Here is a 24181-nt window from a genome sequence, read left to right on the forward strand (position 1 = left end):
TTGCATTTGCACTTTGAGTCCGTAGCTCATTCTATTCAGTGCCTGACATTTGAAAAATCTATACCTTCCAGTTATTTATTACAAATTTTGAAAAACACAATACTCGGTAGATATCTAAATTTGAGCCATGAGATGAATCAGCTACTATGAATAATATATAATCAGTATAATATATATATTTTTATTTACAAATACAATTTATAATACATAAAGAGAAAGATATCTACACCTCTAAATCTATGTGTCTGTCTCTATAGCACATATCTTTGGTTTCATTTCTATCAAAACATATGACTGGGAATTTGAAGTGAAAATCAGTTGTTGCATAAATTATAGAATTCATGAAATATGTCATAATGTATTTAGTTCCAATTTGATATGGACAGGAAACAATACAAATCAGAACAGTTTTGAGCATGAATAATGTGATTATTCTTGTAGGAAGAGCCTTTACTTCAGCAGACAGGCTATGCAGAAATGTTTTTTTGTTAATCTGATATTACCGTTGCAGTGCCCACTTTGCTAGAGCAGCAGTACAGTTTTGGTTTCATATATACACGATAATGTCCATGAGACTCAAGTAGATTTATCCAACATCAGATTTACCCAAAGGTCACAAGACAAGTGATTCAGGGATGTCAACGTCTAGCCAGAGGCTTTGTAACTTCCTGAAATGCTTCTGAATGTGCTCAGTCACTCCTTACCCGAGAGTAGACCTACTTGGTATGAGCTGCCTCACCTCAGAGAAGCCTCCACTCTGGTGTCCATTCAGCTTTATGCCTTGCTAGTCACACAGCCTTCTCAGGACTGTGTCATCAGTTCCCAGTCTCTAGTACAAATACATCTAGTCAATACTGATCATTTATTATTCAATAGATAACCTTGACAGTGAAATGTAGGTGCTTAGTCCAGTACATAGATCCAGTATACATCCATGGATTCCTTGAATAGCAAAGGTGATTCAACCAAAGTCAGATTTTTAGGATTTCCTGAGACTAGAGAAAAGACCCAGAACCAGCTGCTAATCTTTTCTTTCCAACATTATAGTGAAGAGACTATCAGCTTTGCTATAGATACATATATTTTTTCCAGATACCATTTTGCAACCATCTCTTCAGAAAAAACACCCTTCAAATTTAAGAAACTAGATGAGATAGTTTAAAATTCCACCTCAGTTTATTTTATTGAAGTTTAATTTTGATAATTTCCACTAAAAACACTTCAATTTATTCTAATATTCTAATTAACAGATTAAAGATGTAGTAACCCACCAAAAAGGATATGAGAAGATGGTATTAATTTCCTTCTCTGCCTAATCAAAAATATAATTCATATAATTATTTGAGCTGAGTTATCTGTACAAATCTATACAAAGTATCAAGTTTCATTTTAATGTTTTCCCACAGCAGTTTCCCCTTGCTCTCACAGGGCAATGTTCCCCTAGATCTAATGTGGCACTACAAAGGACTTGAACATCAAAGCATGTAAACATGGACAAGATGGGTGAAATCAACATTAATGAAATCTTTGTGCATTCAGAAATGATCAAACAGTGAAAAACACACCCTATTAACCACTGTGTTATTACATTTTTTTTCAAAAGGGAGCTTGTTCTTTGGGGAATATTTCAAGTAGATTCATAAGTTACTGCATATTGATCAACACTTAAATAATTAAAGGGATATCATTTTGAACACAGTGTTCACGTGTTCATAAAAATGTGCCCACTAGGTCCAAGGCAGAATGAAAAGTGATTTGTTTCTGCCTGTGCTATCAAGGACTTTTGACACGTCTCAGATTTATATAACAGTGGTTGCCTTGGGCATAACAATTCAGTTATTGGAAAAGAAAACACTTATTTTTATGATATTAGTCAGAGGAATTATTTTATAAAGTTTATAAAATGTACTCTTATACAGGAAAAAACTCAAATGTCTTTTTACCTCACTTTTGTTCTCTTTTGGGAACTCATTATTTATTTGATAGCATAGTATTACTATCCACCAAGGGAACTCTATCTTTGAAAAAGAAAACTGTTTTAAACATAATATTTATATCACAGATAGTTTACCAGCAAGACTTTCCTTTCTCCCAAATAACTATTGCAACTTTAAAAATAAACACTAAAATGGAAGTCCTCCATTATTAATAACAAGGATCTTCTCAAGGCAATGACACTTGAGAGTGGAAGGAAGGGATAAATCCTCTATCAAAGAGTAGGAGTTATGTGGAAATATGAGTAACAATTTTGTTTTAGTATAAGTTCAAGTCAGTAAATTTGGGTTTTCATTTACTGGAAGGTTATTTACAGTATAAAATAAAAAATACCAAGAGGTTGGTTACCTTTACAATAAATCCCCCTGATTTCATGGATTCTTTGATATTTTCTCAGTAGGGTTCTTGACTGTAAACAGACTTTTTACAGTGATTCATCTCTGAGATTAAAAAATTCTTGATTTAGGGATAATGATTAATGAGCAGAAAAAATACTATCTTCTGAGAATGTGTACTGGGTCACAGCATTTCCTTGAATGGCTTACAGTTGCATGTAGAATAAATATAAGCTCCTTATTATGATATAAAAAAATTCCTGCCATGCTTTGCCTTAACCTTCTTTCCTACCTCACCTTGGGTCATCTCATATCTCATCTGTTGCTTCTCTAGGTCCAGATGCATTGGGTTTTTTTCTTTTTCTTCCTTCCTTCCTTTCTTTCTCTCATCCTTCCTTCCTTTCTTTTCTTTTCCTTTCTTTTTTCTTTTCCTTTCTTTTCTTTTCTTTTCTCTTTTCTCTTTTCTTTTCTTCTTTTCTTTCTTTCTTTTCCAGTTTTTTCAATAGCCAGCCTCTTTGCTGCCTCTGGCTCAGGACCTTTAACAACAGTTAATTACTTTTTGACTTACTGGCTCCCTCTCAAACGTTCTTGTCCTCTGGCAATTTTTAAATGGGTAATTCTTTCTCCTCATTTGGGTTTCAGCAGAAATAGCAACACCTTTTTAGCCAGACCTTCCCATTGGGTCTCTGTGTTTTCTTGTTTTACAGTCTATCTTTAGGCAGTAATTCTAAAGATAGAACTTTCTGTCATTTCTACCTTGCTCCCAGTTGTAGCCCCAGCACCTACCATGTGAAGCATATTCTAGGCAGTATTTGTGGAATTAATTAATGTCTTGGAAGTATATTTCATAGGCAAAAGCCATTCCAAATGGAAAGAGAAGTTTCAGAAAGCATTAACATTATATATGTGTATTGTTAAAAATATATGTTTAACATATGTTAAAAAAAACAATGTTTAACCAAGTAAATTTAACGATCTAATTGGTTTTAGTAGGCAGTTCATGAATTGGGCAGCATCACATCTAGCAACAAGGAGGGTGCTCTGAGGGGTGGTACAAAATGGAAAGTTTTTATAGGAAGAAGGGTGGAGCAAGGAAGACTGTTAGTAAAATTATAGGAAGGATTATTTCTAGGCTAGGCTATCTTTGGGGGCAAGGGGAACTTCACCAGTTTCATCATGCAAGTCACCTCTTCTTCCTCTAGGGGGTGTTGGGATGTGGAGGGCCCACGTGACAGAAGACCTCATTGGTGTTGACCAGAAAATTTCAAACTGGTTGATTAAGATTATGTTTCTGGGGAAGGTCGAAACTACAGTTAGTTTGGGTATTAAATCTAGGTTTGGTATCCTGGGCTTTAGCCCAAATGATGACATTTTGGGCCTGTGTTTTTTCTGTTATATATAGTTCATATGCCTAATGTGAACTGATTATACATGATTAAATGACAGAAGTTTGACATCAGTCACATTTTTTCTTACGTGTATCTTGTGTGAAATTCACCTCAAAATTCTTTATCGCATCACAGAATCCAAAGAGTTATAATCCAGGCATCTATGTCACTCTTTTGTATGTGTATTTCTATTCAGTACACCATTGCAATTATTTAAATTTTCTACAGAGAATAATAGATGAAAAGAATATTAATGTATAGGCAACTACAGATGGTCAATATCATTTTATGCTTGCAGAGCATGCATAGATGTGGTACAATCCAAAAGAAAGATGTTACCAAGGTATATTTACTACATCTAAGTTAAATCATTAACTAGCAACAATATATTAAGCAACAATTAGAATTGGTATAATTTTTTTTTCATTTAGGATTAGGAAGAATTTGTGTGAAAACTAGATTGAAGTCCTAACATTTTCTGAATTTATAATTTTTCTCCCTGTCTTTACCTTATTTTGTTGTATTTTATATATTTGAAACAATTATGCAGTTGAAATTAGGATTTAATGATACTTGCTTTCTTTTCTTTTTTTTTCTTTTCATTTAACTTACTCCTAGAAATGTTACTAGACATTTTAATTTTCCTTGAGGTTATTAAATACTTTAAAGTGTACTGTAATTCATATTTTTGCTTTTTTAAAAGATATCATTCTTATGAGTCCTACCAACTGAAACAAAACTATTTGTATTTTTTTTTTCCCTTTTCAGTAGTATCAGGTTGAAGTTTTTCCCAGGGACTTCAATTTTAAATAGTTATGTCCCACCTAGTCCACTTTTTTTTGCCTCCAGAAGATTGATGATTGTACACTCAGCTCTGTATGACTCACCCTGTCTTCAGGAGAGTCTTACCATCTGTGTGTTTCTTTCCGGAGTATTTCCTCCAGGTTGACATCTCAATTTAGAATTTAGTTACGTGATTGAGCTTCACTGTGAACCAGACTGTGATTGTGGTCATAAATTTTTTTTCTATGGAAGGCTGCCTCTCAACTGTTCATCAGTTAGCAAGTAAAGCTAGTCAGTTCTAGGTCTTGCTCATTCACCCTGAAAACAGTATTCTAGAAAGATAAAATGACTTTATGCAAACATGTTAGTTACAACATAAGTGTGTTTTGACGTTACAGAAATAATTTGAAAATTCTCTTATTCTTTCATTTTGCCTTACAAGACATATAGTTTCCTTTTCATTTAAAAATTGTTTCCTTTGCTTTTTCTTCTTCTACCTCACAAACTTGGAAGATTTATTTGTATAGGAAGAAAAGAATCGTTGTGAATATAAATGTGAACAATTCATCAAGTTCACTTTTTCCTTAAACATTTATATGGCTTCATTCAAGAAACTCTTGTTTGAATTTTTTGAGAGAAAGCCATGTTAGGGAATGAATTAAATATAGATAAATTAATGAAAACCAAAAAAATGGTTTATTTTTTAAAATAAAATTCTATTTTGGTAGTAAAGCTAGGTATATTTAATCTAGTCCACCAAGTCTGTGGTATGTAAACAGTTCTGTTTATTATGCATCTTGGCAGGGTAATAAGCAGAAAAGAAAAAGCTAAGAATATAAAGAACTGATTTTGTGCAGATACAGTTAAAAAACAATTGGAATTTTAAAAATCAGATGTTTTAAAACATGCTAAAGCAATACAACCACTAAGCAAGAACATAAAGCAGCCATAAAACAGTGTTTCCTAGGATTTTATAGGTATTATCTGAAGCTTAGAATTTTGTAATTTAGGGAAAACATACATTTTGTGATGTAGCTTAGCAATATAAAATCAACGGAAGAAACTGGAGAAATCTACTTTATGTAGAAAGAATATCTGTGGTGGGAATATTTATAATACAAAAGGCTGAGGTATACAGTCCCACAAAAACGCTTTTGAAATGCAAAAGAAGTCATTAATGTTATATTTCACCCATATTGCAAATTTCTCCAGGGCTAGCCCTGATCCTGATAATCAAAAATCAGCTCTAACTATAAATCCTATCAGAGACACAGCAATTGGCAACTAGTCTTGATGGAATGTTTTGGAGTTAAATGGGTCACCTACCTACTCAACAGTCACAGTGTAGGTCAATTGGAAACAACCCAACAGTTATCCCATAGGTCCCCTGGTCTACTGTGAGTATACAGGAAAACCTATTACCACGTTCTGGAAAAGAGAAAAAAGTGAAATTTCTATAGGAGAGTTCTGATTCTCTGGGTCAGAAGCTGTGGGAGCCACTGTAAATCTGAAAGAGCCTTTTGTCATGGATCAGAAGCCAGCAAAAGACTAGGGCCAACCTTTGGGTACAGAAGAGTTTCTGCTCCAGGAGTTGGGAGCAGAATGGGTCACCCACAATGGCCGTAGTGAACACCAGGATCTAGTCTACAGGATTGTAACTGCTGAAGCTGCCAGTTTGGCATTGTTACACTGATATCAGGATAAGAGAGCCCTTCCAACCTTTCCTGGCCTTGTAAGACCCACTGCCTGCCAGCTTTATTTCTTCCCTGCCTTGGTCTGGCAGTTGCAATGGAACACAGGTCTCCACAGTACTTCCTGTCTCTATGGAAACTGGCAGGCAGCACCAGATGGATGGCCGTGCTCCACAGTGGCTGGGCAGGGGAGGGCACGGGAGGTGGGTACTAGGTGTTACACTCTAAAAGCCACGCTGAATCTGAAAGGATGAAGTAGAATCAAAGAAAAATAAATTAATGTGGAAAAAATAAGTTTTCCTGGAAACTCATAGCAGACCCAGGGACCTCTGGGAAAACTACTAGATTGTTTGCAAGTGAACTACACAGTGACTGTGAAAACAGAATACTTCGTTTTTCAGACAAGCCTAAAAGCTAGAGTGAAATGGGCAAAAAAATAAATAAATAAATAAATGAGTAGGAGACTTAAGTATTTGAAAGAACAAAGGGGCATTCCAAAAGTGGAAACCTTCTACACTTGTTTATCAGCCTTAATTTTCCCTCTAATTTCCCTTCTCACATGACGGAACATTCATCGGACTTCTCTTGAGAATTATCAGCCTGCATTAATGACATTGGTGCTTTTCAAACCAGTAGGCTTTAGTATGCAATATGTGTTTCAGTCCACACAACTACTGAGCCACAACTTTCACATTAGAAGGTTATTTGTTTAGAATGCCTTCAGTAATTTAGTGGAAGTAATAGCATGCTGTGTGTGCATTTAGATATATTTTTAGACTCTAAGCAACAAGAATGATCTTGAACTTTCTAAAATGCAGGGGTTTTTTGTGTAAATACCCCAGACCAGTTGAGAGAAGAGATGAGAGAGAGAAACACAAAGCGGAGAAGAGTTAAAGGGAAGACCATAAATAATAATAGGCTATCTTTGTATTTCCTTCAAAAATGAATTACCTGTTTCTGTCCTTTCTTGTTGAGGTTTGTATTTAAGAACCTTCAACCTATTCTGCATCTACTGATCTATTTGGCTTTTGGGCTCTTCATACCCAAAACAGGAGAACCTTAACATGAGGTCACTATTTTACATGTAAAACAGCCTTCTTGCGAGGACACAAAATTATTTTAAAACAAAGCAAAACATTATGTATGCCATTTGATTCGGGTGCCAACACCTCTGCTGAATTAATTTTGTAGGTTGAGTTGACAGTTTTTACTTCTCATAAATATATTTCAACAGGAAGGGTTAAAATCCGCAGCATTTTCTAACTCATGAAAGGTTTACACTTTTTTACTGTATCTTAAATTCTCTGCAAATCTTGTCTTTAATTTGTTCCCATTCACTGTTTTTAAATCTGGTTCTTCCTTTGAGAAAATTTTGCTCATTTTCAGGAAGAAAAAAAATAATGAGGTCCTCAGTTCCTGTTGAATAACCCACAAAATTTGATCATTAACCCTGGAAAGTCGCTGACTGTCACTCCCTCTCAGATGTTCAGTGCCTCAACCTCTGCCTGTCTGTCTAGATATATCTCAGGTGATTATTGCTTTTACTAAGTAAGCACTCATGCACTCATGCCACTGTTGTGGCCCACACTTAATCTTTAGCACAGGAAAAGAGATGGAGAAAACCATTGCTTCCACTTATCATCCTTTCAGGAGATAGCAAGGCTTGAATAACGCCATTTATGAAAACAGCCTTGCTTTGGGATCGGTGTTCAAGCATGATCTTCACCTGTATGCTCTCTTTCAACAATACTGCTGGCTTCAGAGACCTCTCTTCACTGTTTTGCCTATTGCTTCTCTGTGACAACGGGCACATCACAGCCTGTCACCAAGGTTGAGGTGGCCATAATCTTAAAATTTGTTTCTTTGCATGACATGTGCTAGGCTCTTGGTGGTCAGACAGGAGGGTGTGCATGAAACGTGTGAGGGGAAGACAACTCTTAACTAACTGAGGTGAACAGAAGCCAAGATTCAGTTCATTTGATTTTGAACTTGGTAATTGCTAATCTAGACAAGGAAAGGTTTGAACCAATCTTTCCCTAAGTGTACAACAGATGGAAAACATTGAAGGAATAATGACAGCTATTTAAAAACAGGGTCAGGAGAGCTATTTTTTTTCAAAATATTGACAAATCATTCTTCATTAATTAACCTGTCTTTCACAGCAGTAAATTAGCAACTTATTTACATGTAATTACTAACAGTGACTTAAATGTTTTTCAGCCACTGATGCTAGTTAGAGAGAAACTCAGCAGCCTAAGAAAGACTTGAAGTTCAAGATCACGGTCCACAGAGTAGAGAAAAGAGGAGCTTATTTGAAAGGTTTTTATTGGAAAAACGTTATGTGGGAGGGGAAAATGGCTGTTTGGAAAGTGATTGGAGGAAAAAAGGAAAAAAATGATTAAAGAAGAGACTCAAAATATGATGAAAAAGAACTTCAAAAACAGAACTAAACTGCAGTGGAGAGAGCTTGTTGGCTTTCAGACACAACAACAGCAAAACCTTATTTATGCTGAAAATGTATGTAACAGCCCTCAGAAAAAGCATTAAGGATGGCTTTTTCAGTGCTGTGCTGTAAATGTTTAACCACTGGCTCCATGGGAGAAAACACTGACTTGAGTTGTAAGCCAATTACCACGGTGAGAATACTCCCACTGTGGTCAGTTTCACGCTCCTGACTTCTGTCACTGAGTGTGAAGAGAGAGGCCCTGCAGTCGGCTGAACCTCACGAGCTGGAGTCAGCCAGCTAGCTTGAGCACATCACTGCTTTTCCTTTAATCTCAGATGTTCCTTCACTTTATTAAAAATAGATGTAAAAGGTCTAACTGCATCTTAGACATTTTTGACTGCAAGCTATATGTTTCTTTTAGAACAGCCATTGAATCAGAATTAAGGTCATTTTATTTTCAAAGCAGTTCTCTGGTTAAGCACTTGAGGTCTCAAGACCGAAGGCAAAAGTTCAAATCCTGCCTGCTGCACTGTCTAGCTGTGTGACTGTGGGCACATTGTTTAAGGTCTCTTTGCATCAGTTTTCTCATCTTCGAGATAGAGATGATGGCTGGATTGGCATGAAGATTAAATCAATCATTGATAAAGAAAATGTACTTAGAATACTGCCTAGTATATGTGAATGTTCAGTTAAGGTTAATTGCATTTTTCATTTATTTACTGCTGACTTAGTGATGGATGAGGGATGAGATAACACAGGAAGGGTATTATTAAAATGGATGCTAATGCAAGGGAAATTGGACCAGGAAAGGAAGATAAAATATTTTCCATTTCAGAGGTCTGTCTACCTAAGAGGGCTTAGGTAGGGTTCATTATGCTTAATAAAAGAAGTTTTTGTTTTCTATGTTTTTTTCCCCCTTCAGAGCATACATTTGTCACAATCTGTCTTTTCATGTCTGTTTTGGGAGCTGAAAATGGTATTAGATATGTCTGTTCTAGATCACCATCTGTTTTATCTTCTCACATACACCTCTCAAGATTTTCAAGTAGAACTTAAAAACAAAATGTTTTAAGACTTTATACTTACAAGGCTTTTCTGATTTAGTTTTCCCATATTTTTTCAGTGAAGAATCATTCTCTCCTGTCTCTCCATTTTTGACCATGAACAAATGCAGCAGACTTGAGTTACTTCAGTCATTCTACTGTCACAATTCCCGTACAAGTGCAGTGACTGCTCTAAGAAGATGCTTTCATTTTGTATGGTGGGCACCTACACAGATACAGATTAACATATACAGTTAAGCCCTGTAGCCAATTCCTAGAGAAGTAAAATGCCCTAGGTCACCTGACTCTTATTAATTAGCTTAGAAACAAGTAAGGGAGATCCCTATTTATGAAAACAATGAAAGGACATAAATTCAAGGAAAGGAGGAAAAAATTTGGGGGCATAGGTTGCCTGGAAAAATAACCAGCTTCCACAATTCCAAATTTGAAATTGTGTTTCCTTTAAGTCTCATCACAAACTTGTTTGAAAAAAAAGTCTCCTTTGAAATCTAGGATGGTGATGAGCTTAGCCAGAAGAAGGATCTTTCTAAAATAAGGCCTCAAAGGTATGACCAATGCAATGCTTGGTAAACAAGATGAATCCTGCACCACACCTAGACTGCCTTCTCTGTGGTCTTCACACTCTCTCCTAGTTTCTGATTACTTTGCAGACTCCTTAGCAAGTTTCTCTTTCTCTATGCATCTTTTGGTGTTGATTCATACAAGGCAAGACATGATGTAACCTCCCCCAAATATTTTTCTGATGAATACATTGAGGATAAATCCTTAACTTCGTAACATACTGATATTTCTAATTGGAAAATTTAGTGATGTCTTTAGAAAGTCTCTCTGAGATCTAATTAAATGACAACCTACTGACCTTGGGCCAGGAGGAATTAAAAGAAAAAAGCAGCAGCTGACTTGATGCTGTCTCCAAGTTATAAGCAGAAGTAAGAAGCAATTCAAAGCTTTGAGAAGTAGTTTGACTGCCTACAACACTGGCTTTTGAGTTGATTTTGTAGACTACATACCCTAAGGGTATTTAGGATTAGTAAATTCTCCACATGAGTTTGCTCTCTATTGGGAAAAGCTAAATTATTTGACTGCAGGGATTTTAGGCTGCAGGTCCCAGAGAACTAAAATCATAATACTTTAAAGTCAGAATCCATGTGGGGAGAAGATGGAGGGAAGCTGTCCTCATCACCTACTGGAAGGACAAGCGTAGGTGTGCTAGTGTCTGTGGAGCCCCTAACAAATGTTAGTTTTTTCTTCTATAGATTGTTAAAGAAAGACTGAAATAATTATTAAAAGTAAATTCTAAATAGGATAGGACGTTTAAGGGCAGCTCACATTGACATCCTCTCGGATTTTAATATTAAAACTGAAATTTATGAGGACATAGTTCAGCTAGGTATGCAATTTAAAGTTTCATTGTTAAAAGAGTATTCTTTTTTTTTCATTGTTGTATTATTCACATTTAAACAAATATGAGATGACCCAGCAGCCTTTGTGGGAAAATAAGAATAAAATGTTAAACTTTCTGAACAAACTTCAGATGGTTCGTTGACTGTTTCACCATGGAGAAATCACTTAACCTCCCAGTGTCAGTTTACCCATCTGTGAAATGAGAAGGATAATATTTTCTTACGGGGATGTTTTGAAAATTATTTTGCAAATGTAGTGGATGAAATTGTTGCAAGCATCACTGCGCTTTTTCCACTTCTTTAAAGAAGAAGACACTATTATTTATGTACCCATTGATAGTCAAATTGTCATCTGGGATGAATCATGTATATTTATTAGTAGTTGTGTGCTTTTCATTACCTAAAGAATCCCCTCTTCCCCTAGATTGCTCAGTTTATGCATGATGTCAATAACTGGGGACCTGAGCAAAGTTATCTTAAAAACATTCTGAGCTCCATATTTATGAGCTGCTAATCTGGTATCGCTGGTAATTATTCCTTCTTTCTGTTTTAGCACACCTTTTCTCTGCTATTGTTTTTTGCCTCACCTCACTTCACAAGATTGATAGTTCTCCATGTTTCCCTGCTAGAGGTCACCTCTGAGCTGAAGGCAAAACATATCTCGCTCTGGCATCTGTTGACTTTCAAGTCAACTATCAAAGAATTTATTCCAGACATTGCCTAACCTCAATTTAAAAACTCCACCCTTAAGTTTACAGGAAGCTATCCTGGGAGTTGCCATAGTGACTCTTAAGAGGTTGGCATTGAGGAGGCAAAACTACTGATATCAGATTTTTCTACTTGATAGGCTTAATTATATAAGGTGGTCATGAACCTTGTGTCATTTAGGGCTGGAAAGAAATTTTCCCCTTCAGGCTCTTCTCTCTCTTATGGTGCCTTCTTGGTAGTAAGGCTTCCTGGTAGTAAGATTCTTTATGCCAGTAGCTCCAGTATAACCTCAAGTGGTGCTTGTAGTAATGATAGAATCATTACAAAACTAAAGAAGAAAAGGAAAATATATTTCATGGGTGTGATTAAGTCATCATAATGTTCTTGCACATGTAAATTATCCTTGACTTAATGAACCACCTTGCTCACATAATAGTGTTTTAACCTGGCTCTGGAAAGTCATTTTTTCTCCATGTTGATAATTGTTACCAGACTTGGCAGAGCTCATCTCCAGATCATCTTGCTGTAGTGAAATTTATGTATTATGTTCCGTGTGCATGAATTTTGTTTTAACTATTAGAAATGCTTTTACTAAGCCAAGTTATTCCATGAATTACTTTCATGAATTAGTGGGACACATAGGAAGCTAGAAATTTGATTACATTCTAATGATATCCAAAGTGACAAGGGTCATTTATAAATATATTTTTTCTTGATTATAAAAGAAATGTATATTCATTGGAAAAAATCAGGAAACTACAGAGATGAAACAAAGAAAAGTATTATCTCTATTTCTTGGTTTAGAATAATTACTTTAAGATTTTGATGAATATTCTGTAAGATGAACACTTTTTGAAGAATACTTACCTTGTTTTCTCCAACACATTCTGTATTTCTAAAAACAGCTACGTCTACAAGAAACCCTGGTGAAGTAGGATCCTTTTTTAGTCTATTTTATCAGAAATTAAATCTAAATTTCTAGTATCCATTTTTTATAGATTTTCAGCAATTATAAAAGCTACTGGCAAGTATTTTGCTTGTTTCCTCTGCTGCTTTATAGAGTTCAGTTCATCTAAAATTATTATCTTCAAAGATGACCAGGTCTAGCACCCTATAACTAATGCCAGGCTAAGGAAAATTAATGATAATCATGTTATTATTTAAATATACATCTTTATGTGTGGCTAGGAGGAAAAGAAGGTTTTCTGGAGCATGCAAAGAAGTATAAAGGAGTCCTAATGATCTGTCAAAACTGTTGTCCTTGATTAAGAGTTTTCAATTTTTTTTTTTTTTTTTTTTTTTTTACCATTTTGTAATATATAGTTTTGCTGTTGTTGTTTGGTTGGTTTGAATTTTACTTGGAGTGAGGAGTTAAGTCCATGTAGTTTTTGGGAAGTTAATCATTTTATAACTTTCATTTAATCAACATTTTCTTTAATCCCCTTTTAGGCAGCCAAGGGCAGTTTCCACTAACACAGAATGTAACGGTTGTTGAAGGAGGAACTGCAATTTTGACCTGCAGGGTTGATCAAAATGATAACACCTCCCTCCAGTGGTCAAATCCAGCTCAACAGACTCTGTACTTTGATGACAAGAAAGGTGAATACATTTTCTTTTAAATGTTTTAATCATATTCTAAAATATCCTAATTATAATGAATTTATTTTTCTGAGATGATTCAAATGATTCCTTTTGATTACCAAACTGCTACTGCTTGTATTTAAACATGTTAAATATTAAATACTTTAGTTTGCAAGTCATAAACACTAAAGATAACCTATGTCAACTTTTTAATAAAATAAACAGTTCTAATTCTGTTTCAAAAATAGTTTTATGCCTTCTCTTAACAATTATCTTTGCTCCTTGTACCATATGCTTTTGTTTTTATAGATAACTTGTACATAGATTGAATATTTTGTCCTCACTCTTGGCAATAGGATATGTCATTTTTATTAACCTTAGTTAAAATATTTAGAAGATACTACATGATTTTGAAAAGTTTTGTGATTTTATTTTCATGAATTGAGTTTGAAAGAATTTCGAGAAATGATTCCTGTAATAACGTTGAGAAGTAACTAAGGAATATCTAATGTGATATTTTTAAGCTTTTAAATAAGGATTTTAATCAAAAGCTAAAAATTGATTTTATGAATTAATTAATTGCTTTAAAGTTCCACAAATATAACCCACATAAACTAGTTTAGACTTCAGATATATTCAATGAGAATGAAATTTGTATAAGTAGAAAATAAAGTATAATTTTTTTTTTATTTCATTGGTTTCTAGCAAAAATATATCTAGGTTTTATCATGCTAGCTTTACGTAAGCTTTGTGTTTTGATCTTAAATTTACTAGTGGTTTTAGGGTAGAGAAGTCACATTGACTAAAAAAAAAAAATTCAGTGTTTACTTCTCTTAGCTTCTTCATGGTGTTTGTAGGAGTTTGTTTTAAATCAAGTGATTTATGTTACTTTCCAAAGAATGAAGTTCTGTTAGTTACAAATTTAAATACATAAGCAAACAGTCACATACAGGGATTTAATAACCTCTTTTTGTTTATGATAATAATTGATTACAAGTTTTTGTAAGTAAATATTTCAAACATATGTGCCCAAACATAAGGTGACTCCAATTTTAAGGAAACCTCTCATTTGCCCAATGATATATTTCAGAAGAAAATGTTTTGGGAGATAGCAGACTTTTAAGGATGTTCATGAATAGTTAAATATATAATTGGACTAATTTGTCAATTTGATTATATGTACCTATTTAAACTAATATAAAAACATAATGAGAGGGAGGGTATAGCTCAGTGGTAGAGTGCAGTGTTTAGCACACATGAGGTCTTGGGTTCAATCCCTGGTACCTCCATTAAAAAATAATAATAATAAATAAACCTAATTAACCTCCCCCCAAAAAACAACCAAATAATAAAAAAAATTAATTTAGAAATACTGCTTTTTTCCACTCCTGCATTTAACACAATAATCTTGCTTAGCAGCACTTTTTTGAAAATGTAATATACTATCAATGAGAAATTCGTCTCAAGCAACAACTATGCATTTTTGTAGCATGGGAAAAACTTTTGTTCATTCATCCTGCAGGAGTATAATAATGATTCCTATTATATATCAACTTATTGTACTGCTTTTTAAGGAGATATTTGAGTCATGTTTACAGTGACATCTACAACGGTGAGGTCAAATACTCAGACACAAAACCAAAATCTATATGAAATATCTTTGCCTTCTCTTTTAGTGATTCTATAAGGTATCCCCCATAGAATATCTGAAGCAAGAGTTGATTCAGAGTATTTCAAGCAATACATCTATCCCGTAGAAAAGAGAGAGAAACTTGTAGTATATTTATAAAGACTTTATTTCTAGAAAGTCCCTCTTTTCTGTGGGACAGTCATGGTGAGAAAAACCCATCATGTTATATTTGGGATATTTAGCAATGTTCCCAAATCTTTACACTGCTACAAAACACCAAATACATCTGACCCTATGTATTGTTGAAGTATGCATTGCTTCATTTCATTTTTTGCCTTTCCCGATTGTTTTAACAGCTTAGAGCTACGTTGAAAAAAGCCCGTCTGTGTGTGTGTGTGATGTAGGAGGTTTCTATTTTTGGTATTGGACTTTTTCTAATTCTATTGTGGTTCTAATCATCAGTTGCAACAGAATGAGGAAAAGTATTGAATAAAGAAACCTTTCAGAAATGGCAACCCAATCTATCTATCCCTCTCAAGTCCTTGGTTCAGTTCCTGTGTGATGTTGTAGTAGAAGGGATCTTTGGCATTGATGTCCTTCAAATGCAAGGGTTAGAAAATTAAAGCACTTTCTGAAGATTCTATATCACAGTTTTCCCCACAACGTCTTTTTGTCTGCATTTACCTGCCTAGATCTCCTCAATCCTAAGGCTAATTTCGAGCAAACAAGCATGCTAAATTGTGCCAGAGCCGAAGTGTGAAAGCTAAGTGTGGGTTAGCATGACTAGAGTAACCCACACGTGTTGTGCAAGTGACAGCTGCTCAGGAGAACAATAGGGAAGATGAAAGGTTGTCTGTGTCACTAATTTCACCAGCTTCTACAGGTGGCTGCTACTTAAAGGCTTCATCCATGGCTCTGTTCTTATTTCTGTCTCAAATTACGTTGCCAGTTGTTCTCAGGAGCTTTCCAAACAGACTCTTTCAGGTGTATGCTTGCTGTATTGCAGTGTTTTAATTGCATCTCAAAAGATTAAAAATGCAGCTGAGGTTGAGAAGCTTTGGATGTAGCAAGTCAGTTCTCACGTGAGTTCCATATCCCAGAGCTTTAATTTCTATACTGACATAGAGTGATGAGAAGGAGGGAAGGAAGGGAGGGAGAGAAGGGGGGAAAAGGAGGGGGACAAAGAGGGGAGAGAAGGCCAGAACAACAAAACAAATGCTTCTCATTGACATTGCTGCTGCCACTATGAGCCCCAAGAGGCATTTCTAAGTAGCCTTCTATGCTACCTGGAGGTCTCCAAGGATTCTGGCTGTGAGGACTGAACAAGGATCTCTTGCGATGGTGGCCCATTGGTTCAATTAGAATTGAATAAGCCTTTCCTGTTTACTTGGAATTATTAGCTATAGTAAAGCATGCAGAGAGTGGGCAGTTGATGATCAGCTAATGGAAAATTAAGCTGAACCCCTTTTCTTAGGAGTTAGGGAGGTTAAATGTGAATATTCAGGAATTTCTTCCCAAGGGAGATAGGTATCTGGGGGTGATGGAGGAGAAATTGGCTACAGTGAAGCTAATAGTGTATTTCTTACTCAGGCAAAATAAAGAAGAGGTCAGTGCATTCAGGCTTTGCTACCTTCAGCACATTTAATGTGATCAGTACCTTTCCCCAAGTACAAGGGGAGAAAATGAGGGTCAAACACTCAAGGAAATTTGTCCACAGACATTCAGCTAATGACTAGCAATGAAGGGATTTGAATCCAGGTGTGGCATATGTTAGTTTTAACTAGAATGCTCCTGAGAACAAAGGTGCCTGGGCACAGGTCACATTAAGTATAACCCAGGTGGCCTCTGCCATTGATTTTGGCAGCTGCCTTTTAGTTAAAGAGCAGCAGTTCCTTTCAGACTCTTGAAGATGGACATACAGTAAGACAGAGGGATGCATTAGAGTCAGCACTGCTCAGTAGAACTTTCCATGATGATGACAGTGTTCTGTATCTGGGTAGAACAATTCTGTAGCCAGCAGTCACGGGTGGATACTTACATTTAATTTTAAAAAAATTAAAATTGTTTTTTTAGTCACACCAGCCATGTTTCAAGTCCTCAAAAGCCATGTATGGTTACTATTTGAAAAGCATAGTTGGAGACCATGATTCACTTGTTAGATGCCAAAATAGATCATGTTCAATTCCAGCCTTGGCTGCAAAATACGGATTTTCCACCTGAGAAAACCCCAGGTCATCATAAAAACCTACCAAATATTCAGTACATGAAATTTTGCTGTTTAAATTGCACAGGTTTGATGGGGACATTGTAGTGTAGGAGACAGGGAGTCAGATGTGACTTCTAATTCTGTTTCTGACATCACCTGGCAGAGAATGAAAAGGGGCTCATTGATATCCCACCAAATCAGATCCTCTGGTCTTTGGATCAGAATTGCATTTTTAACAATTTCCCTCTCTACTTTGTGTGCACCTGAAGACAAGAAATCATCAACCCATGAAGTAGCTATTCAGTTACAATTCCATTTTATCTTCACATGATTTCTGTCGGAAGAATTTGTTCTATAGCACTTAAGAACCTATAAATCTAAATAGAAAATAAAAATTAAGAGGAAAATTTACAGGTCTTATGGGTCAGAGGGACCTAGAACAAATGTAGCTAAAGCAACATTCACTTGTTATGGGCTGCTTCTCTTTCTTTTTACACAATTGTTACCACATCTGTTATAAATAGTAGGTAAGCATTTGGAATAGAGTAGGGAGAATGAGAGAGTAAGGAAGCGAGTTCATTGAAACACCACATGAATGCTGTGTGGTATTTGGCAATAAAATTTTTTTAAAAAAATCAATTAGATCTGCAGGTATGGGGAAAAAACAACTGAAATTATACAATCTGATCACTTAATGCTCAGGAAAGAACACTTCAGTTCCTTCCTATTATTGACAGAAAATACTTTGAACAAACATTTCCAGGAGTGCACAGTGTGTGCATTTAACAGACGTATCTGTGTGTGCTTGTGTTTGTTTTTATATCAAAATGTTAAATACATGACTTTTTTTTTCTGATATCTCTTCTTTATAATAGTTTTGCTTTTTTGAATTATGCTTCAGTGAATCTCAAAAATTTCCTGAAGGAAATTTTATTCTTGAGGGAATGAAAATAAATTTTTGTTAAGGGCATAGCCAAAAATCACTGGTGTTAATTATCCAATTATTCTGCTGATAATGTTACACTAATACTGGGGACAGAGAGAGAGGAAGAACATAAGTAGGGTTCCCTCAAACAAGCAGTGATAAAGAGAAGAAAAATGAGATGAACCTGAAATGAAAGTACACGTTCTCCTGGCTCCATGCCAACCAATGTCACCTGACAGCATCTAGTCCCACAACTGGTTTCAATCAATGTGACAGCCTTTAAAATAGCGAAGATTAACTCAGTAAAGCAGATATTAAGGTGGCCAATATCACCCTCCTTTTTGCTTTCTTAGGAAAAATCAGATAACATGTAAAAGTTACAATCAGGACATGAAATCAGTGATGAAAACTTGCAGTTACACATTAGTCTAAAAGTTTTAAATCACTCAACATGTTTACCTTTTCTTGTGGGATTCACAGGAACCCTGAAAGGTCGGTTTTCCCCTTTTATATATGAAGAAACTGAGATTTGCAGACTTGAATAACTCAAGTAGTAAATGACAAAATAATGATAAGATGTGAATTTTCTTAAGACAAGCCTAATTCACTTCATGCTGTATCATTCTGATAAGGACTTCATTTTATTGCTTTTTGGGAGTTTGTTGTTACTTATTTATTTATTTATTTATTTTACTTTTCCTGTGGGAATTATCACTTCTTTTAGGTCTTTACTCCAAAGTCACCCTCTCAATGACAGATCACCTGAACACACTTTAGCTCATATTTTAACCACATCATGCAAATAATTTAATATGTATTAGCAGATTTGTTAGCAAGTGCATCCATATTAAATGAGTAGAAATCAGGTTCCCACTAGGAAATAAATGATACACTTGAGTTAATGACGTATGAACACACTATTTACAGATGTACAGGCTTAATTAAGGAAACTAGTCAAGATGATGTGGCATCCAGGAGCTAGGAACAGTAGGAAACCAGTAGTAACAGTAGGCAATCAGTAGTAGGCCTGAAAGGGTGACAGAGGGAGCAAAAGCTACCGTTTTGGGAACAGGCTTCTGGTGAGAAGCTGAGGCTGGTTAGGAAGGAGGGGTGTGTGGAAATATGTAAATTGACTCCTCTTTCCTCCTACCTTCTGATCTCTTATCAATGCTTCCCATGGGCAGAGCCCAAATGGAAACCATAGGTCAAGGAATCCTGGGTAGTTTAGTCTCCCGGGGCAAAGGCCAGGGAAGATAATGGGTCTGGAATATAAGCAGAAGGTAACCAGTACAATTTACCGAGCATAAATAGATATTTCTCCCTGTCCAATTTTCAGTAAAGATAATTACCATCAGAAACCTTATGTCACTCTGTGTTCACAACTACCTTCAATTGGATTACTTCTTTTTGGGAGAAATAAGTTGCAACACTCAGCCCTTTTCTGAAACACATTACTTGTTTCAGTGTTATATCCCTCAGTTTTAATACATATTTTGAACTGTGTGCTATTAAATTTCTTACAAAAATAATTTGCTTTCACTTAGTCTGCTAATGATAAAGCCACTATTGTAAATTCTCACTAAGCAGAAGGAAAATTTTCAGTTGTACATTGTGTGATTCCTACCTTTATCTCTTTATGCTAAAACCTAGCAACCTGAAGAAAAATATAATCATATACATTGTAAGTTGTATTAATTATATGGTATCTATAACAGCATCAAGATTTGAAACTTTGACATTCAAAGCCACAAATATGTGTCTAATGCTTTCCACAAACTTTAATGTTTAAGCGTTTTAGAATTCAGCATAATTCCCATACTTGATATTATATTTTAGAGAAGTTAGTTTTCACTGATATTACTACTTTTTACCTTATTTTTTGTAATGTTTTTATTTAAAAATAAAAATAAAATTTACCACAAATAAATCAATTACCTCTGTGAAAATGACCAAATTCTTGAATTAAATCCTCTTAGTTATTTCACATTGCCATTCACTAACATTTTTGTAGCAAAACCTCATAAAGAGAAAAGTTATTTCTGCAACACCAAAATATTTTATTACTTTCCGATGATTAACATGTTTTTATTCAATCTTTCATTCATTAAATAATTGACCGTGTGCCATGTGATAAGCGTTGTGCTAGGTTGTTTGCAGTTGCTGTAGCATGTTGATTTTTGAGGAGCCCATTCTATGTTGAATAGAGCTACTTGAAAGACAGGTTGTCCTGATTAAAATTAGATTTCCTTTAGTGTCTAATCATGTATGTTTCTGGGCATATATTTTACAAATATGTTTGTATGTCTGTAAGACACACAGAGTCAGTACATAGCAGTGATTTCGATGATCTTAAACCATCTGGTGAGTACCACTTCTTATGGTCATGGCCGTAGAAGTGGGATGATGGCTAGAGTCAGATTGGGTGGATAGTCAACAGCATCATGCCATCTGTTTTCATCTTCTAAAACAATTTTAAAAAATGCAAGCAATCATCAACCAGATTCTGGGGAATTGCCTTGATATCTTTTGTGACATTTCAGATCCTCAACTTTTAGAATTAGTAGTTATTAAAGAAAGCATACTTCACTAAGTAAATGTTCTTTATCTAAATATCTAAGCATATTGCTATTGAAAAGATTTCCAAGTCAGTTTCAGTTCAATTCTGTGCATATTTGTGAAATACTACTCTGTCCTAGGAATTATGCTGAGCATTGGAACTACTAAAATAAATAAAACATGAGTTTTTGCCCCCAAGTAGCAAGTTGTCATATATCGCCTATATGTAGAAATGGTGGCAGATATAGGGGGAAAGTATTGGGTCAAGCATTTTACAAGTAGATAAATGTAATTCTGCCTGCCGCATAATAAGACTCATTGTAGAAGATGCAGAATGCCCAAATAAAGGATAAATATATCCTAAATGAACCTAGGAAAAAATAATCTGACTTGAAAATATACATAACTGAAAACATACCTTTTTGATAATATTTTAATGAAATAATTGTAAGTAAACTATTATGTACCATTTGTCTAATATAAGAAATAGCAAGTACTATACAGGGACCTGATTTCCTTTTGAAATACTGATACAGTATCTATGTTGAATAGCCTTTTAATCAGCACAGAGACCATGGAGAATTTAATCTAACATTTTTTAAGTAAGTTCACTTCAAAACAGCATCAGTGTTATAGTTCCATAGGAAAATCTTAACAGTATCAAAAAATACTGTCCATAAAGTATAAGTTTAATTCTATTTATAATTACATAATTTTGATTCAGACTGATATAATTCTATTTTAGATTAAACATAGTGTTTATAGTTTCACTATTTAATTTTAGTGTGTTTTCCCATTTTATGTTTTTCTTAATATTTTACACCAAACTTTGAGAGTCATAACCCTATGTGAATCTACATTGTAGAAATGGTACTGATTTTTTTGAGTTTGAGGCTGATAAAATAGTGCTAGAATGCTGACATAAAAGTCATTTTACTCAAAAATTTAGAGTCCACTGAACTTCTCTGTTCTAGAGTTAAATTCCCAGGAGAAATGGATCACTTAAGCTTATACAAGGTGCCTCTACTGTGCTTTAAGGTATAACTAGGGGTGTGTGGCCACTGAGCCCAGCAATAATATAATTTTCATCTTCTACTTTCAGTGAAGGTTCTAGTCAATAGGCTCACTATGTAGAATCCATGCAGAATATTCTTCTCACTTGACAGAATATTTTCTGTGAAAATAACCGTAACATGAAGTACAAAATGAGTAAGAAACCTCATTTTAAATATCATTACTTGGATACCCCTAATAAGTACAGCCTCTTTTTGATCCCAAGAAGCTTTTTTTAATAAGTAACTTGGAAATATTGGTCTAAGTACCAAAAAGTAGAAATAGAAACACACACAGCCATTCATTAATGGCAGTACTAATTAAAAGACTATTAAATTATGAATTTATTGTGGTTTAAAAAGTTAATGAGTATGATCCTTTCAATTTATTCACTTGGTTTTCTTCAATTATTTTAGATATTTCCTATATTTACAAATGCTGAATCTTTCTCTTCTCTCCCGTAGCTCTTCAGGTAACATTTCTCCACAATTGAAACAAAATAAAACAACTGAGAAATACCTGTTCCCAAATAAATATTTTTAATGTATTGTTTTATATTGTGTGAGCATGAAGAGTTATAAATTAGTGTAAGTACTCTATTTTCCTTAATTTATTATTGCTTTAGTCCCAGCAGGATCTTGTGAGCGATCCTTTGAAACAGCAGTGAATGAGCATTTTGCAGCACTGTGAAATGTAGGAAGCAGTGGTATTTTGGTGCTGAAGCGTGGGTGTTTGTGAGAATGAAGGCTTCGGTTTTACAGCTATTTATATTGAGAGTGGTAGGTGGACTCGAGACAAATGGAAAATGGGGAGGAGAAATGCTGAGTGATTGGACTGCCTGTTCTATGATACTCACTTTTACATCTTAGAAAGAATGGTAGTAATTTAGAAAGAATGATACTATTTTGAATATAGATGTAACATATTGTGTTTGGACTTGCAAAACCCTTTCAGATACATATAGCCCACCTGTATTTTAATGCTGAAAATTGCATGATGTGAGATTGAATGAGATTTTTCCTAAATTGTGAATTATGATAAAAGTATCTTCGGGGACCAGTAATTATATTGTTTTGTGGAAATTATCATTGGTTATTTGTCACTGATTTCTATGTAACTTAGAACCCGACCTCATGAAATTTTGCAGACATTATAGATAGATTGGTTTGTTGAAATTTACAGACTTTGTAGTCAGGACAGCTGCATTTGAATCCCAGTTTCACCATGGATTTGTGCATGATCTTGAATTGACCTGGACTAATTGCATAAACCAATCTCAGTTCCACCTTGTAGGCCTCTTGAGGCCAATGGGTTGTGAAGGGCCACCCGCTGCTGTCCAGGTGTACAGGCTGAAACTCTTCTCAGAGTTTGTTTTGTGCTTTTTGAAATGTTGGAAAACTGATGCTGTAACATCAAATGAAATAAAAACCAAAACAAAAGTCTGCCGTTGAAGACTTAAACAGTTTCTATCTAACAGGAAGTTGAGATCTTCAGTACTACCCTTAGACTGACAGTGGCTGTCAATGGGTAAATACCTGGAATAGGCCTTTTAGATAATGGAACATAGGCCAGAGGCCCTGTATTTAAATGGCAGTATTTAGCTTCACCATTTCCTAGGTGCTGTACCTGTGTTGAAGGTGAAGTGCAATGAAGGTTTCTAATTTGGAGGCTGAGTTGCTACCCTAAAGGCTTTGGGGGAAGGATGACAAGTTAGGAGGAGAGAACCTAGGAGGGAAAGGGAGTTCTTTCCCTGTCCTCCCTGCCTCACTTCTTTCGTGATTTTTTATTGAAGTGTAGTTGATTTATTATATTAGGTTCAAATGTACAACACAGTGATTCAATATTTGTATAGATTATACTCCACTTAAAGTTACTGTAAAATATTGACTATATTCCCTGTACTGTACAATATATTCTTGTAGCTTGTACATTTTACACAGTAGTTTGTGCCTCTGTCTCACTTCTTCTTATGCTGAGTGTGAGCTCTTGCAGTATGAGATTTTCATAAAGAGAGCTTGAGGCTCTCTCTCCTACAGAGCTGCCACTGAGTCTGTGTGGCAGAGTGGCATAGAACAGGAATGAAAACCAGTCCTGATACCCCAACGCTGGCAGCTACTTGAACTGATTTCTTTGCCTCTTTCTATATAGTCACTGGATATCTAGCAAATCAAAATGCATATTTCTATTTTGGTTTTACCTCCTCACTAAATACTCTCTGACTAGTCCTAGTAGTGTTTTAAACTTCTTTTGGAGTTTCTCATTATACTACCCTGCATTGTCTACAAATAACTGTGCTTCTGCCTTTCAGTAGCCACATTTCTACTTTTGTTTCCTGCCTGAGCACATCAGCTATAGTATACATCCTTTTAAAATTAGAGAAATGAAAGAAAAAAATTTAGTACTTGAACAGCTATGGG

The 24181-nt window shown here is 35.1% G+C and overlaps 1 protein-coding gene across 3 annotated transcripts in view; it reads left to right on the plus strand.

Annotated features, from left to right (window-relative positions):
- The window catches only part of CADM2 (cell adhesion molecule 2), a 948596-nt gene that overhangs the window by 720308 nt on the left and 204107 nt on the right, over positions 1 to 24181 (plus strand). For all 3 annotated transcript variants that reach the window (XM_010966456.3, XM_045503936.2, XM_074361441.1), the window contains exon 2: positions 13263 to 13412. In XM_010966456.3, the coding sequence (XP_010964758.1) occupies positions 13263 to 13412 (150 nt within the window). The remainder of the gene's footprint in view (positions 1 to 13262; positions 13413 to 24181) is intronic.

Source organism: Camelus bactrianus, chromosome 1 (assembly GCF_048773025.1).
Source record: "Camelus bactrianus isolate YW-2024 breed Bactrian camel chromosome 1, ASM4877302v1, whole genome shotgun sequence".
Lineage (NCBI taxonomy): Eukaryota > Metazoa > Chordata > Mammalia > Artiodactyla > Camelidae > Camelus > Camelus bactrianus.